The following is a 13,417-nucleotide window of genomic DNA, read 5'->3' as shown; positions in this document are numbered from 1 at the left end:
TAAAAGCAATAAAAGTCAACATACTAGCTACACAGACACAGCGAACAAAAGACATTCTAAACATGTCTCTAAATGTCAATACAAATGTCAGTGTCCCAAAGTCACTGATCTAAACCACAGCACCATTCTGAAAGCTACCAAGAAAATTTACTCAATGCAAGCCATATCCAGCGCAATTGATTAAAATAACTATATTTGGATAGTTAATTAGCAAACATATAAACCCCAGTTAATTATACAGTTTTACAATTGCCTCAAAGCTAATGAATGAATCTTGATAATTTGGTTTATTTGGAAAACCAATGAGTAATTAAAGCACTACTTCGTGGCATATATTTTCCCCTACTGATAAATGTTGAATGTTTGAGAGCAGACAGGTATTAGGAGACAGGTACCAGTTATTTAATAACAGTTGATTTGGCCACTTCAGATGGCCAGACCAAACTACTCTAAAGGTAAATATGGCTATAATGACTTTTGCACATGCAAATTGGAAAACACAATGTGGAAAACATTTATAGTTTACCAAAACTATCTTTGTCTTAGTAGAACTAACTAGACCTACTTAAGCCAGATTCTGGCCATTTCCTGAGCTATTGGGGAAAACCAAATAGAATGTATGGAATTTTCCTTTACTGATACTCTAGGTTTATAACACCACAAACATAGGCTACAATCTCATGTTTGAGGTAACATTTGAAGGGAATTTTCATTTCTATGTAGCCACACTGAAGGGGAAGTGGGTTTTGATATTTTTTTTTCCTGTCCTTTTTAGTTTGTGATCTCAAACTATTAAGAGGGAAAGATTTCAAGCATGAGTTGAATAAACTGTTCAAGCGGCTTTTGTATTATATTGTCAACTGACATGAAAAAAGGCATGCTGCATAACTAATTCCAGAAACTGAATAGTTTCCTAGACTGATTTCTTACATGTGTGTGTGTATACACACATACATATTGCAAGAATAGAACAGTATAGAATAGAACAGAATAGACAAGGTTAGGAACAATCAGAAATTTCAGTGTGTTACAAGTAATATCTTTATTTTAGTCAATGAATTATTAAGAATTTCCATAACACTTACCTAAAAATTCTTTTTAAAAAGAAAAATATTTTCTCCATAAATTTGAAAATTATCTATATTAGAAAATGTCACATACACCTCACAATATCAGGTCTTTGCCAGGTTTTAGTGAATTAACTGTATTTGCAGAATGCTGGTGGTTACTTCATGATTTTTGTACTTAATTGCAGACACAGTGTGGAAGCCTTACTGCCTATCACATATGAAAACCTGCAAATACAGGTACTTTTGAGTTAAAATATAGGAGTGGATGTGAAGGAGGCTACAGATGAAATGTAAATATGGGCACATGACATATCATGTATGTACATAAAGGACTGGGACTTTCCTAGACTGAATATATCTAGGACCTCATTTATGGAATCCTAGCTTTTTGGGCAGGGATATGTGAACAATGAAGTGGAAAATACAAGTTTGATATGTTAAAGAGTACTTGAAATTTTTCTAAAGAGGTACTTATTTTGACAGTTGTCAGTGATGGAGGCTGGAGAAAGTAAGTTTCACAGAGCATTCAAACTGTCTTAACTGGCTCATTCTATCTTTCTTCATATTCCCTCTGGAACAAAAAGGCTCCAAAATCCAGAGTTTAGAGGAAAACATACAAATGCAGAAAACCGTTTCTCACTGTGTCCTTTCCATCTTTTCCAGAGGTCCTTATAAGCTTCTCTTCCAAAATCCACACATTTATGGACCAGAAGGGAACCACACAAAATCAAAACAGCAAACATGCACACAAAAACCCAAACAAACAGACACAAACAAAAAAACACAGAATTTTCTATTTGCTTATTTGCATAGAAATACTGAAAATGCTCTCAGTCCTTCAGCTACTTCACACCTCTGTAGAGGCTTAAACTCAAATGAAGTGTGAATTTACTGAATCACCACCCCACAGGGGTTTCATTTAAGAAGGTTCACAGCAATGTATTGCCAGCCCATGCCAATTACCTCTTAAAGAAAGCTTAGGTTTTGGACGGTTCTGTGCAAATGAATAAGTATAATTTTAGAAAAACTACAGTCCTCTACAACAGAGAAATAAAAGAGAGGGAAAAAAAAAACTCAAACAGAATGTTTTAACTCTAGTCAGTTCCTGAGCCATCTCACCAGTGAGCTGATTGCTCATTCTTACACTTGTTAGGTCAGGTCATACGACATTTAGAATACTTGCTAAAAGACTAAAACATCTAAAAGGGCAGAGTTACTTCACTACAATGAGTTCATTTAATATTGCTTTTGAAACATTTTACAGCAGTGTAATGATAGACTTTAATTTATTCCAACTATTTTTTGTTCACTTTGATTTACAGACAGTAGAGCTAAAATAATCAGCCCCTTTACTCCTCAGGCTTCCAAGAATACATCTTCATGAGCATTGTACAAGTAATCTTTTTGCAGCCATTACACACACTAATTGTAAATGTCTATTTTTAGGATTAAGAATAGTATTATCACACAATTAAAGATGAGATCATCAGTTGCTCTGAACTGCTTTGGTACAAAAATATAATTCACTCAATAAAATTTCCTTGACAGTAAATGTATGAGAAAAAATATTGAATATATATATATATATATACACACACACACTCAATTCTTAAGAGGTGCCTTTACAAAAGAAATAAGCTTCAGTAATAACTGAAAAACAAAAACAAACAAACCGAAACAAACCCACAACCAAAACCCCCCAACAGCTCCTGGGATTTGTATAATTTATTAGAGAGTAACAGATCTCATACCACCTACTTTTATGGCCCCACTGTGATAACTTATGAACACAGAATTGTTTCTCCTTCATCTCTGCAGTGGAAGAAAAAGGAAACAAAGGGGAAAGACACCTCCACATCCCTCCAAAATTAACTCATGGTACTTGCACAAAGAGATCATTCTCTCCCCAGAATGATAAAGCTTTTTTTTTCACTTTTTTGGTGTCCTCTTCTGTACATCTACATCAACTGTACATAAATCAATTGTACACATACATCTTCTGTACATACATCAATTGTAAGAGGGTTTTTGAAGGACAAAATTATTCTCTTCTTCCTCTACAACTTTTAGGCTCATGCCTGCTTAGTTTGCATAGCTTCTGCTTTGATGGCTCATTACAGATGTTTGGAGCTTGCACATTACGAAATCACAAGTTTATTTGCCCTGAATCCTGCTGTACTTTAAGTATGACCACACATTCCCTCAGTCTGTGGTAGGAACAGTCTGGGAAAGCTTTTTAATTTTTCCTTGGGATCAGGATTCACAAAATCACAGAATGGTAGGGTTTGGAAGGGATGTATGAAGATCATCTAGTCCAACCCTCCTGCTAGGACAGGAACATATCCAGGTGGATTTTCAATGCCTCCACAGACAAAGATTCCACTCTCTAGACAGCCTGCTCCAGTGTTCTTCCAACCTCAAAGGGAAGAATTTTCTTATGTTTAGGTTGAACCTCCTGTGCTCCATTTTGTGTCTACTGCCTCTTATCTTGTCACTGGATACCACTTAGAAGAGTAGGGGTCCATACTCCTGACACTCAACCTTTAGATATTTATAAGCACTAAAGAGACTCCCGCTTGGTATCCGGCCAAACAGATACAGTTGCTTCAGCTTTTCCTTGTAAGTTCCAGTCCTCTAATCATGTAAGTGGCTCATTGTTTACCTTAGACAAAAATTTTTAATAGCTCTTCAAATCTGTGAGCTGCTGCTCAAGAGAGCATTAAAATATGTGGTGGGTTTGTTTGTTTGCTGTTAGTTTTTAATAATGGGCAGATAATTTTACTATATATAAATACTCATCCAGACAAACCAAATGTATATTTCTATCACTGTTTAAATAAAAAGAATCTGCAACAAGTTTTAAATGCCTCTACATGTATTTTTAACAATGAACATTTTAGATATTATTTAAAAAGACAAATTAATGCCTTATTATAGCTTTAAATTCACTCTTATTTCTGTCCCAGCATGTCAACAAGCCTACATATCTTTACATTCTGTCCCTTGATCTTTACAAGGATTAAACAATAACAGACTGGACAGAATATGAAGTAGATGGTAGGACACTGTAGTAGGCTGTTTGTGTTACTGTCACAAAAATTCGTATTTTTAAGTGGTATACATTAATTGCTTAGAAATGCCTTTATTTAGACAGAAATTTTGATTCTGCATTAATATAGTCAGCTATGCACAAACTGTTTTCTGCTCTATCATTCAAAATTTTAGCTTACAGGTGACAAATGCACCTATCTACAGAATGCTTTCATTTTTCTGGAAGGGGCTGGCATTGCACAGTCAAAAGGAACTGACTTCTAACAAAGAGTAAATAGGGCCCTTGAGCAGTTATCAGCTATCTCAGCCAGTGTTGTTATTTCCCTTGTAGCTGTTTTTCATGATTCACTTTCATAAAATGCTCCCCTGGTTGGTATATTCACCAAAGAATAATAAGTTCAAGCTTCATGTTTGTTGCCTAACATCCTTAAAAAACACATGCTGTTACTGAGCATTTTTATTGTTGTCTGGTGACAAGTTAGATTTAATAGACCTTATTTTCCTAGACAGTTACTAATGTGATGAATGCAGTTAATTTTAAACCTTTTCTGACACATTGCTCACATAGTTAATTTTTATTTGAATGAAAAAAAAATCTAAATACTGAAAAGACAGACATTTTATCTAAGGCAGATACTTTAATGACTAACAAACTTCACCTAAACAGCTCTGGAAAGAACACATAAAAAATAAAAATAAGATGTTTGTCTACATAGAAAAGACACTCAAAATTAGACAGCATTTTAGAAAACTAAAATAAGATTCTTTGCATACTAAGTAAGGCCATGAGTAGCTACTTAAAATAGATAATTACTGCTGAATTGTGTTTGTTGGTTAAAAGCCCCAAATGTACAGTTTTAGCACTGGACAAACTACTGCAGGCTTTTTCTGAAACATCAGAAATATTGTTCTTTGTCTGACATGCAAACTGAAAAAAAAACAAACAAACAAAAAACAAACCCCAACCAAATAAAAAAACACAAAAAAACATAAAGCAAATGTGACATATCAAATTTTATTCTTAAACTGCTTAATTGAATTTTATGTTCCTTTTTTATTTCATTAGGTTCTCTTTTATTTGTTAATTCTCCTTTTTCCTAAGATGCCTATAGGACAGGTGAAGTGACTTATCAACTGAAAGTGGAAGTGGCTCACCATGCAAAGCGGAAAGCACTTAGTTGACCTTTCTAGGCAAAACATCAACTTAAAACTGTTTGAGTTAGACAAAATGAGCTCTTCACTAGCACTGGACTGGGCCTATTTTTCTTTCCCAAAGCTTGGTTCCCCTCCTTGTATGATGTTTGTCCCCATCCATCTTCTTCTTTTCCTATTTAAGTGACAATTAATGTATGTAAATGACAGTTCTGTTGGGTTGGTACTTCTAGTACTTGGTGGTTTATGACACAGTAACTTTTGTTCTCTGAAGACATACCTGTTACAAATGCAGTAGAATTATTTAATGCTTTTCTAAGGCTCAGTGTGAGGACTGCAGATTACTTCGGGAACAAAACACGCATTCATCTACTTAATTCAAGAAATGTGACAGTAATTGTACTTAAAGTCAATTTACAATTCCATTATATTAACTTACACATTCCTTTTTAAAATGCATATGGCTAATTGCCAATTTGTTAGTTCAGGGTTTTGTAGAAAATTGGAAAAAAATACTGTATTCTATCAACAACCTCTTTAGGAGAAGCCAAATGATTTTTCATACAAAAGACTAGATTCATCACAGGCATGTATAGAATAAATTTTGAAATCAATTGTCAAATCATCTTAAATTACATGTGCTCACATTTAAATTAAAGGCCACAACAGTACAATTAGAAATTATTTATATATGCAAATTGAGATTTTAGCTAAAAATAAATTAATATATCCCATTATTTAAGGAATCATTGTTGAGATCATCCTTATGAAAGCATTTCTATACGAACTTGAACTTGGAAGAGGAGAATAAGCAATAGAGTTAATTATTTGAAGAGGTGTTTTGAGCGGAAATAGGTCTGTGTCAGCTGGCAAAGAAGCTAACAGTCCTAAAATTACAAAGTGCTAACTCACATTAATGCAATATTCAGACATACAAATCCTAGAGGGAGGAAAAATTTCAATGCCTACAGGTAGAAATGCTACCAAAAAAAAAAAAAAAAAAAAAAAAAAGAAAATTATATTTCACATTCTTACTAATGTATTTTCAGGAACAACAACAATATATTTTCATTTAAGAGGCCTTGGGGAGATCTTGAAAAGATTTCTGTGTTATGCCTTTATTAAGTGTTGCCCTCTTTTTCTCACACCCTCTTTCTCTGTCCCATAACTCTCAAAATCAATCTGGTTACTGTGTTCCACTCTTCCATACTTAAGATTATTTCTATTAGAGCCAGAACTTGTCTGTTGTTTGGACAAACACTAAGACCATTGTCTGATAGAAATAACTAAGGTCCCAGTGTTTCCTGACATGGATGACAATATGAATCATTTTAACATCACATGTTGAGCACCTGTGAAATGAGACCAATTTTTTTTTTTCATATGCCTAAAGAGAGTTTATGTTACAAGCTCAATCATGGTTTGTTTTAAAAAGCTATCAAGAACCAAATAATATGAAGCAGCAGTTAATAAATAGTTAAGCTATGCAAAACTCCATAAGTGGTTTGTTTTTTTTTTTTTTTTTCTGGTCTGTTGATTAAGAGAATACCTCCAATAAAACATACATGTACTACATAATACTATATCTGGCAAATACCCTGAGTAGTAGAAGGAATTAGTTAGGGAACAATCTAAAGAGTACAGCTAATAATTCCTTATGAAAAAGCCCAGGTGATACTACATCTCATTTTTTAGTATGCAGAGCCACTGCAACTTCTGAACATTGCTGAGCTAAGGAAGGAAAACTGCAATAAATGCATTTATTCTGATATCTAGTTTATTTTCAATAAAACTCACATTCAGTTTGTTTATGAAGAAGAGTGCTCCAAAGCAATATTGAAGTAGGCAGCATGGTTCCAGATTTTCAAGGTTTTAAAATTGTATTTTCTTTGGAGACAACATTATAGTTCATTTAATTCAGGCAAAACTTACCTTACATGGGTAATGATGAGGGTTGTAGCTGGAATGAAGAAGTCATCCACTCTGTCAAACTGCTTACCCACTGGTTGAGTGTGGATTGTGTGATGAGAAATACTCCCACTGGCTTGTGTTATCACCTACATAAAATAATATTATTATAAACTATAGAAATACTCTTTCAAAATTTAATCTCCACTCAAATGAATTAATACAGTATTGCCTCCATAAAGATGGAGCTTGTCACCTCCAGAGCATCTATAGAATTTTAGTGAAATAGAAATATGTCTAAAATCCAATTGATCCTCTAATTAGGGAAAAAAACATTGTAAACAGCATCAGTTTGCCCTCAATGACTGGCAGTTAGAAAACATACTGCTGCCTCAGTAGTATTTCTTATCCTTCTACCAATTTAGTATTGCCACTTCTTAGAAAGTTGAAAATAACCTCTAACTCTTCCAGCACAAGGATCTGAATGGGTTTCTGGTTACTTGAGATAATTTCAGTACTGTGCTGGGGTCATGATAGTAAGCTTAAACAAAAACATACAAAATGTTGCAATTACACAAAAGTTCAACTTGCCTAGAATTCCTTGCGTACAATCATTCTGATCACCTCACCTGCAAAGTTGGTGAATTCTTTTCCATGCTTCCCCAGCTCAGCACCCAGACTTGATCATGTGATTTATCATAGTGTAGTTTCACTGGAACAGGATCTGTACTTACTGCCTGAAAAACAATAAAAATGGAAATCCTCAGTTTTCTGTCACATATTAGAAAGAAAAATTATACATATGCTTGAATTCCAATGAAGACTGGATATGTATTTCCTGCTGTTTTCAGACTGTATTTTAAAATTGTTGTCAGTTATTGTAACAGCCCCTTGATTAATTCAAAGTTATTGAATTGCTGAAAAAGTTAGTTTTATTCATTATGTGCTCTAACATTTGGTATCAAAACTACATTATACAGAAGCTATTAAGAAACTCAAAACAAAGGTTTTAGTTAAGCAAAACATTTATCTTCCTGCCCTACCATCACTCTCAGTTTACACATATCAGTTTAAATCCAACAAAAATTATGAGAAAATGTCTAAAATGGGGAAGAGTATTCCCAAACCACTTACTGAAATCAGTGCAAGGCACAATCCTGCATAAAACCAAAACAATGTTGTCCTGCTCGAAGTTTCCTGTCTCTGTTAATCCGGGTGTATTTTGTGGCAGTTGAAAATGACTGAGTTGCAACTTCTGGTAGGCATGATCGGAACTGAAGTGTTTTCCCTATAACTTTGAGCACTGCCTCTTGAGACCACAAACATTTTAGACTTTTAAGCTCTATACTTTGTTATGAGACATACCAAAAACTTCAGACATATGAAATGGTAGGAGAACATATTTGATTAAGAGACATCCTGCACAAGGTAAACAACTGAGGGGATTAGATTTCTATTTTCATCATTAAGGCAGAAAAACAGGTGGAAATTGTGTTCTAGTCTCACCATTGTAGAACTGTAAAGCACAGCTTGTTTATCAGTTTGTCAAGGAGAGTACCAGCTGGCTAATTAAGTGAACCTAATTTAAACTAATGATGTAGATCCTCAGATAATGTACTAATGGCTGGCTGAGACTTGCTGATGATACTTAACTGTACTCCTGAGGTGTTGCAAGCCTCAGCTTCATCTAGGCAGAATTTGTTTTTCCTTTTGAAAATGGAAAATGAAGCCAGGCTGCTCACTGGCTCATTTAAAATCAGAAAGATAGCCCTACAGAAAGGTCATTCATGTTTGATAACATTTTCCCCCTGCAGGCTAGAAGACAAGTTGTCTAAAATAATACTTGAGCTGTTGTGAAGCTAAGTAGTTCAGGTGTGTCAAATTTTATTTTGGCTTCCCCAGACAAAAGTTCTGACCCATCCATGTTCTGCTGAATTAGTGCCAGCTATATCCAAGGTCTGGACTGTGGCACTAGCAGAAGGAGAAGAAATTGCCCACAGAGTCAAACCCAAGCCATGCAGCTCCCAAGAGAAAAGCCAGCAGCACAAAGTAGCTGAGTTGTCAGAAACAGGCTTTCACAGCGGTATCTAGTTAGCCAGGTTCATCTTCCAGCAAGTACAGTGTGGACTGAACAGTGGAGAACTCACTTTATATTTACATGCCTCTAAGTCATCCCATTTAATGGTATGCTGCTAAGCCATATTGGACAATTGCAGGTGACAGTGCTTGCTCTCAATAATTTACAAATGAAAGCAAGTAATTGTATTAACTTTATAATGAGAATTACCTGGCTAAATTTACATATAGCTAAAAAAAAGTCTCTAAAGATACACTATTCATGTTGTGAATACATTTCAATTTAGATTTCTCTAGAATATTAAGTATTTATTTTGATAAATAATTGCCACAGAAGAAAATTATCCTCAAAGGTAGTTGTTACATATATGTATCTGTATACACATCTTTTACCTTAACTTTCATAGTGGAAAATATAACATATATTGTAGCACTTCTGAGAAAACACCATAGTAGCAAAATCAAATTAACATTGTTTTTAACAGAAAACAGCATAGTTGCACAACTTAACACCCTTTCAAATGCATTTTTAATGTTGATAAAACATAAGCTGCTGCTACATGTCAAAGTAAATGAGCTTTTTTTCTAGATACTGTGTTCATTCTCAAGCTAATTGCCTTTTCTTTAAAAAAAATAAATAAATGAAAACTTCAGAATTTTGCATCCAAGGTAGATATTTACTTTAAAATGAGAAATAAATACCTGTACAACTTTTTGAGACTGCACATCAACAATAAGAACTCTGTCAAGTGTGGGCTGAGTTACATAAATGAATTTGTCTTTTACATTAACAGCAGTTGCCCATACACACCGCTGAGCAGGATCTCCATCTACTTTGGGACAAACTTCATCCTATAATTCAAAAGAGAAATGGAAAGTGTAAAAAGAAAAACAATCAACACAGAAAGACTAATTGTACTCCTTTTTCTTCCTTTTTCTTCTTTTTGTTTTTTTTTAATCTGTAAAATAAGTTCAGGGAAAGAAAAAGGACAGGTGACATTAGGACACAGACTAGAATTAGACACTGCATGTTTTAAGCACCACACAACTCACAGGCAACAACAAAAACAACATACATTCTTTTAGATTCTTTCTAGACATACAGGCAGTTAACAGTGTTGTTCCGAAAAAGAAACCCATTTAAAACAATAATATGTGTAGAAACAAAGTATGGGCCAAGAGACCTTAAAACTAGGGGGAAAAAAAAGAGATTTAGACACAATGAGAAACTAGCAGCCCCCCACATCTGCACCACTGCAGTATCTTGCAAAGGATATATTTGCAAGTATTTACTCCAAGTGAAAACTTATTTTTGCGAAAATTAAGCTTGGAAATTCCCTTTATGATATAGCACATTTGTTTTCTTATAATGGACATCAAATTAATATAAAAACAAGGACCTGAAAAATATTCTGCTTGGAGAGGCAGAGCATATCAAGCTTTCTTGTTTTTCTGACCTAGTCTTCTTTTCCCTCTTATTATTTCTTCTCTTCAACACAAAGGGGCAATTTTACCAAATTGTATTATTTATTTTAAGCACTTATCTGATGGTTATTTGTAATTTAAAATGCACTGTCCAATGTAACTGTTCACTGTGAAAATAATTATATGTCAGCAGATGATGACTTCAGTGTAGAATGAAAGCATGAGTTGATGAGATCTTAAAAAAGAATCCTGTTTCTAAGCATCTGACTCCTTTTAAAAGGGAGAAAAATAATGTGACAGAGCAACATACCCAGCACTAAGCCACACTTTTCAAGATGATGATGCATTTCAACACTAACTTTTCTGTATCATCAACATTCTTTGCCTGCTGTGTCTCTACATTTGAGAAAATACAGTCAATCTTTGTATGTCAAAATAAGAAATAAATCGCTTTTGTGCTCTAACAGATTGAATTTCTTTACAGGAGATCGAAAGCCACTGTTTGTTCCTATATGATTCTTAAACCTCCACAAGGGTAACATTTTTCAGAAATCACATTGGTAAGGAAAGGTAACCACACTCAGGCACCATGGGATGGTACATAATCAGCAACTTCAACAGAACTTAGTAAAAGAATAAGCTCTATTTTACACTCCTAAAAAGACATGAACTTTGGAAGGGAGAAGTTGCTTAAACCATTATAGGAATGGTGACAAATGGGACTTTTAAATGTGGCTGATAGCTCTTCAGAGCATAAAGTGAAACATCAACATGAACATGTCTCTAATACAATGTGTAGTCATCAGATCTATCATATATTGCCATCTCTCTTTTCTGCAACTGTCACTGCAACTGGAAGTTCATTCAATTATCTCAAATTATTTTTTATAGCTATTCTAAATACACCTTTTCTTAGTTACATATTTTAACTAAACAGATAACTATTTCTTTACTGTTCTGCACAGTCCCCTCTTCCTCAGAGAAGAGCTTCTTCAAATAAAGCATCTGCAAACATTTACAACAGCTCTGTAGTGTCATTCTTTTTAGTCATGTCTCTCAGTGACTCACTTTAGTTTACACCATCTTTAGGTGCTCTGGATTCTACAAGGATTCAATGCGCTATTCAAAAAACACCACCAATTCCTTTTGAAGGAAACTAGGCTTCTCTCACAAGACAGTATGTTTATTTATGTTGTCATAAAACTCTGTAATCCAATGTCAACTCTCACTTTGTCCCAAAACCTGAAAAATCAAAAGCAAAAGATGTGCTTCATCAAAGTAACAGTGAAAATTATGCACCAAAATATAGTATTTTTCCAGAAATGAATCAGTTTATAATTTTTTTCTCTCTTTATTCAAACCTATATTTATCTAGATGCCTCAAAAATAGCTTCAATGGAACTGAAATCTTGCTTTTGAACACTTTGCATTTCTCTGATTACAGTTTGGATTATTTTTATTTATTTATTTTTTAAAATATAACAGACAGCATTTCTATGATTCTATAGTAATTTCCTCAGTCGTTGGGTTATTGGTTAAAAGAATTTCTCTTTCAAATATAAGCATAAACCCACCATTTTCTTTCTCTAATTAAAATGTAAGTACCTCATGTTTCCCTAGTTTATTCTCTGAAAACAAAATAAAACAAAACACCATCTGATAAAATGTTAATTGATTTCATTGTTGTTTTTTTCTTTTTTTCCCCCCAGGCAGATGGAAGAAAATAAATCCTTAGAGGAAGTCTTTTAAGGTAGTTTTGGGCAAAAAATTCTCAAGAGAAAACATGCAGATTTATATGTGCAAATTCTATGTTTATAAAGTTACACTTAATGCAAGAGTCCACAGTATTTTAACAAAATTTGAGCCAAGCTCTTTAAGCATTGTAATGAATGACTAAGGTGATATAAACAGATTACAACAGTCCATGCATTAAGACATTAATTTATATTTTACCTATTCTATATTCGGCTACTGTTCACCTGACAGTCTGTAGTAAAAAATCAGACTATGGACATTTTCCATGGTTTTTTTTTTTTTCAACAAAGGTTAACAATCTTGTATTTACTCTACTCACTGTCCTTATGAGTGTAAACCAAAGCAATTTCTGTGGACTACCAAGTGTAATTTAAATTCATTCCCTATGCAAATTTTGCTCTGTCATGTAATCACATTAATTATTTTGAAATAAAGTCTTTTGCTGCCACCTCCAGCACATATTCAAATTCCAGTGTGAGATGGGCTAGTTTACTGAAATATGGATGTTATGTGCTAGTTCATGTAATAAAGAAGAACTGAGGATTATGTTGAATCCAAACAGAATTTTCCATTGGTTTCTACAAAGGCATATGTTTCCACTGCTTCTTCCTCTCTGCCCTGTCATAGAATCATAGAATCAATAAGGTTGGAAAAGACCTCAAAGATCATCAAGTCCAACCTGTCACCCAAAACCTCATGACTATTAAACCATAACACCAAGTGCCACATCCAATCCCCTCTTGAACAACTCCAGGGATGGTGACTCCACCATGTCCCTGGGCAGCCCATTCCAATGGCTAACAACTCTCTCAGTGAAGAACTTTCTCCTCACCTTGAGCCTAAACTTCCTCTGGCACAACTTGAGACTGTGTCCTCTTGGTCTGGTGCTGGTTGCCTGGGAGAAGAGACCAAGCCCCTCCTGGCTACAACCACCCTTCAGGTAGCTGTAGACAGCAATAAGGTCTCCCCTGAGCCTCCTC

General features: G+C 34.4%; 1 protein-coding gene across 4 annotated transcripts in view; it reads right to left on the bottom strand.

Annotated features, from left to right (window-relative positions):
• FSTL5 (follistatin like 5) overlaps positions 1–13,417 on the bottom strand; it is a 254,115-nt gene that overhangs the window by 16,484 nt on the left and 224,214 nt on the right. For all 4 annotated transcript variants that reach the window (XM_068137176.1, XM_068137179.1, XM_068137177.1 and 1 more), the window contains 3 exons: positions 9,960–10,109; positions 7,811–7,918; positions 7,206–7,330 (listed from right to left, as the gene is read on the bottom strand). In XM_068137176.1, coding sequence (XP_067993277.1) covers positions 7,206–7,330; positions 7,811–7,918; positions 9,960–10,109 — 383 coding nt within the window. The remainder of the gene's footprint in view (positions 1–7,205; positions 7,331–7,810; positions 7,919–9,959; positions 10,110–13,417) is intronic.

This window comes from Melanerpes formicivorus, unplaced genomic scaffold (assembly GCF_026170545.1).
Source record: "Melanerpes formicivorus ecotype bairdi unplaced genomic scaffold, bMelFor1.0.p_v2 SCAF_4, whole genome shotgun sequence".
NCBI lineage: Eukaryota > Metazoa > Chordata > Aves > Piciformes > Picidae > Melanerpes > Melanerpes formicivorus.
Note: the sequence above shows the minus strand (reverse complement) of the source record. Positions and strands in the feature narration are given on the sequence as shown.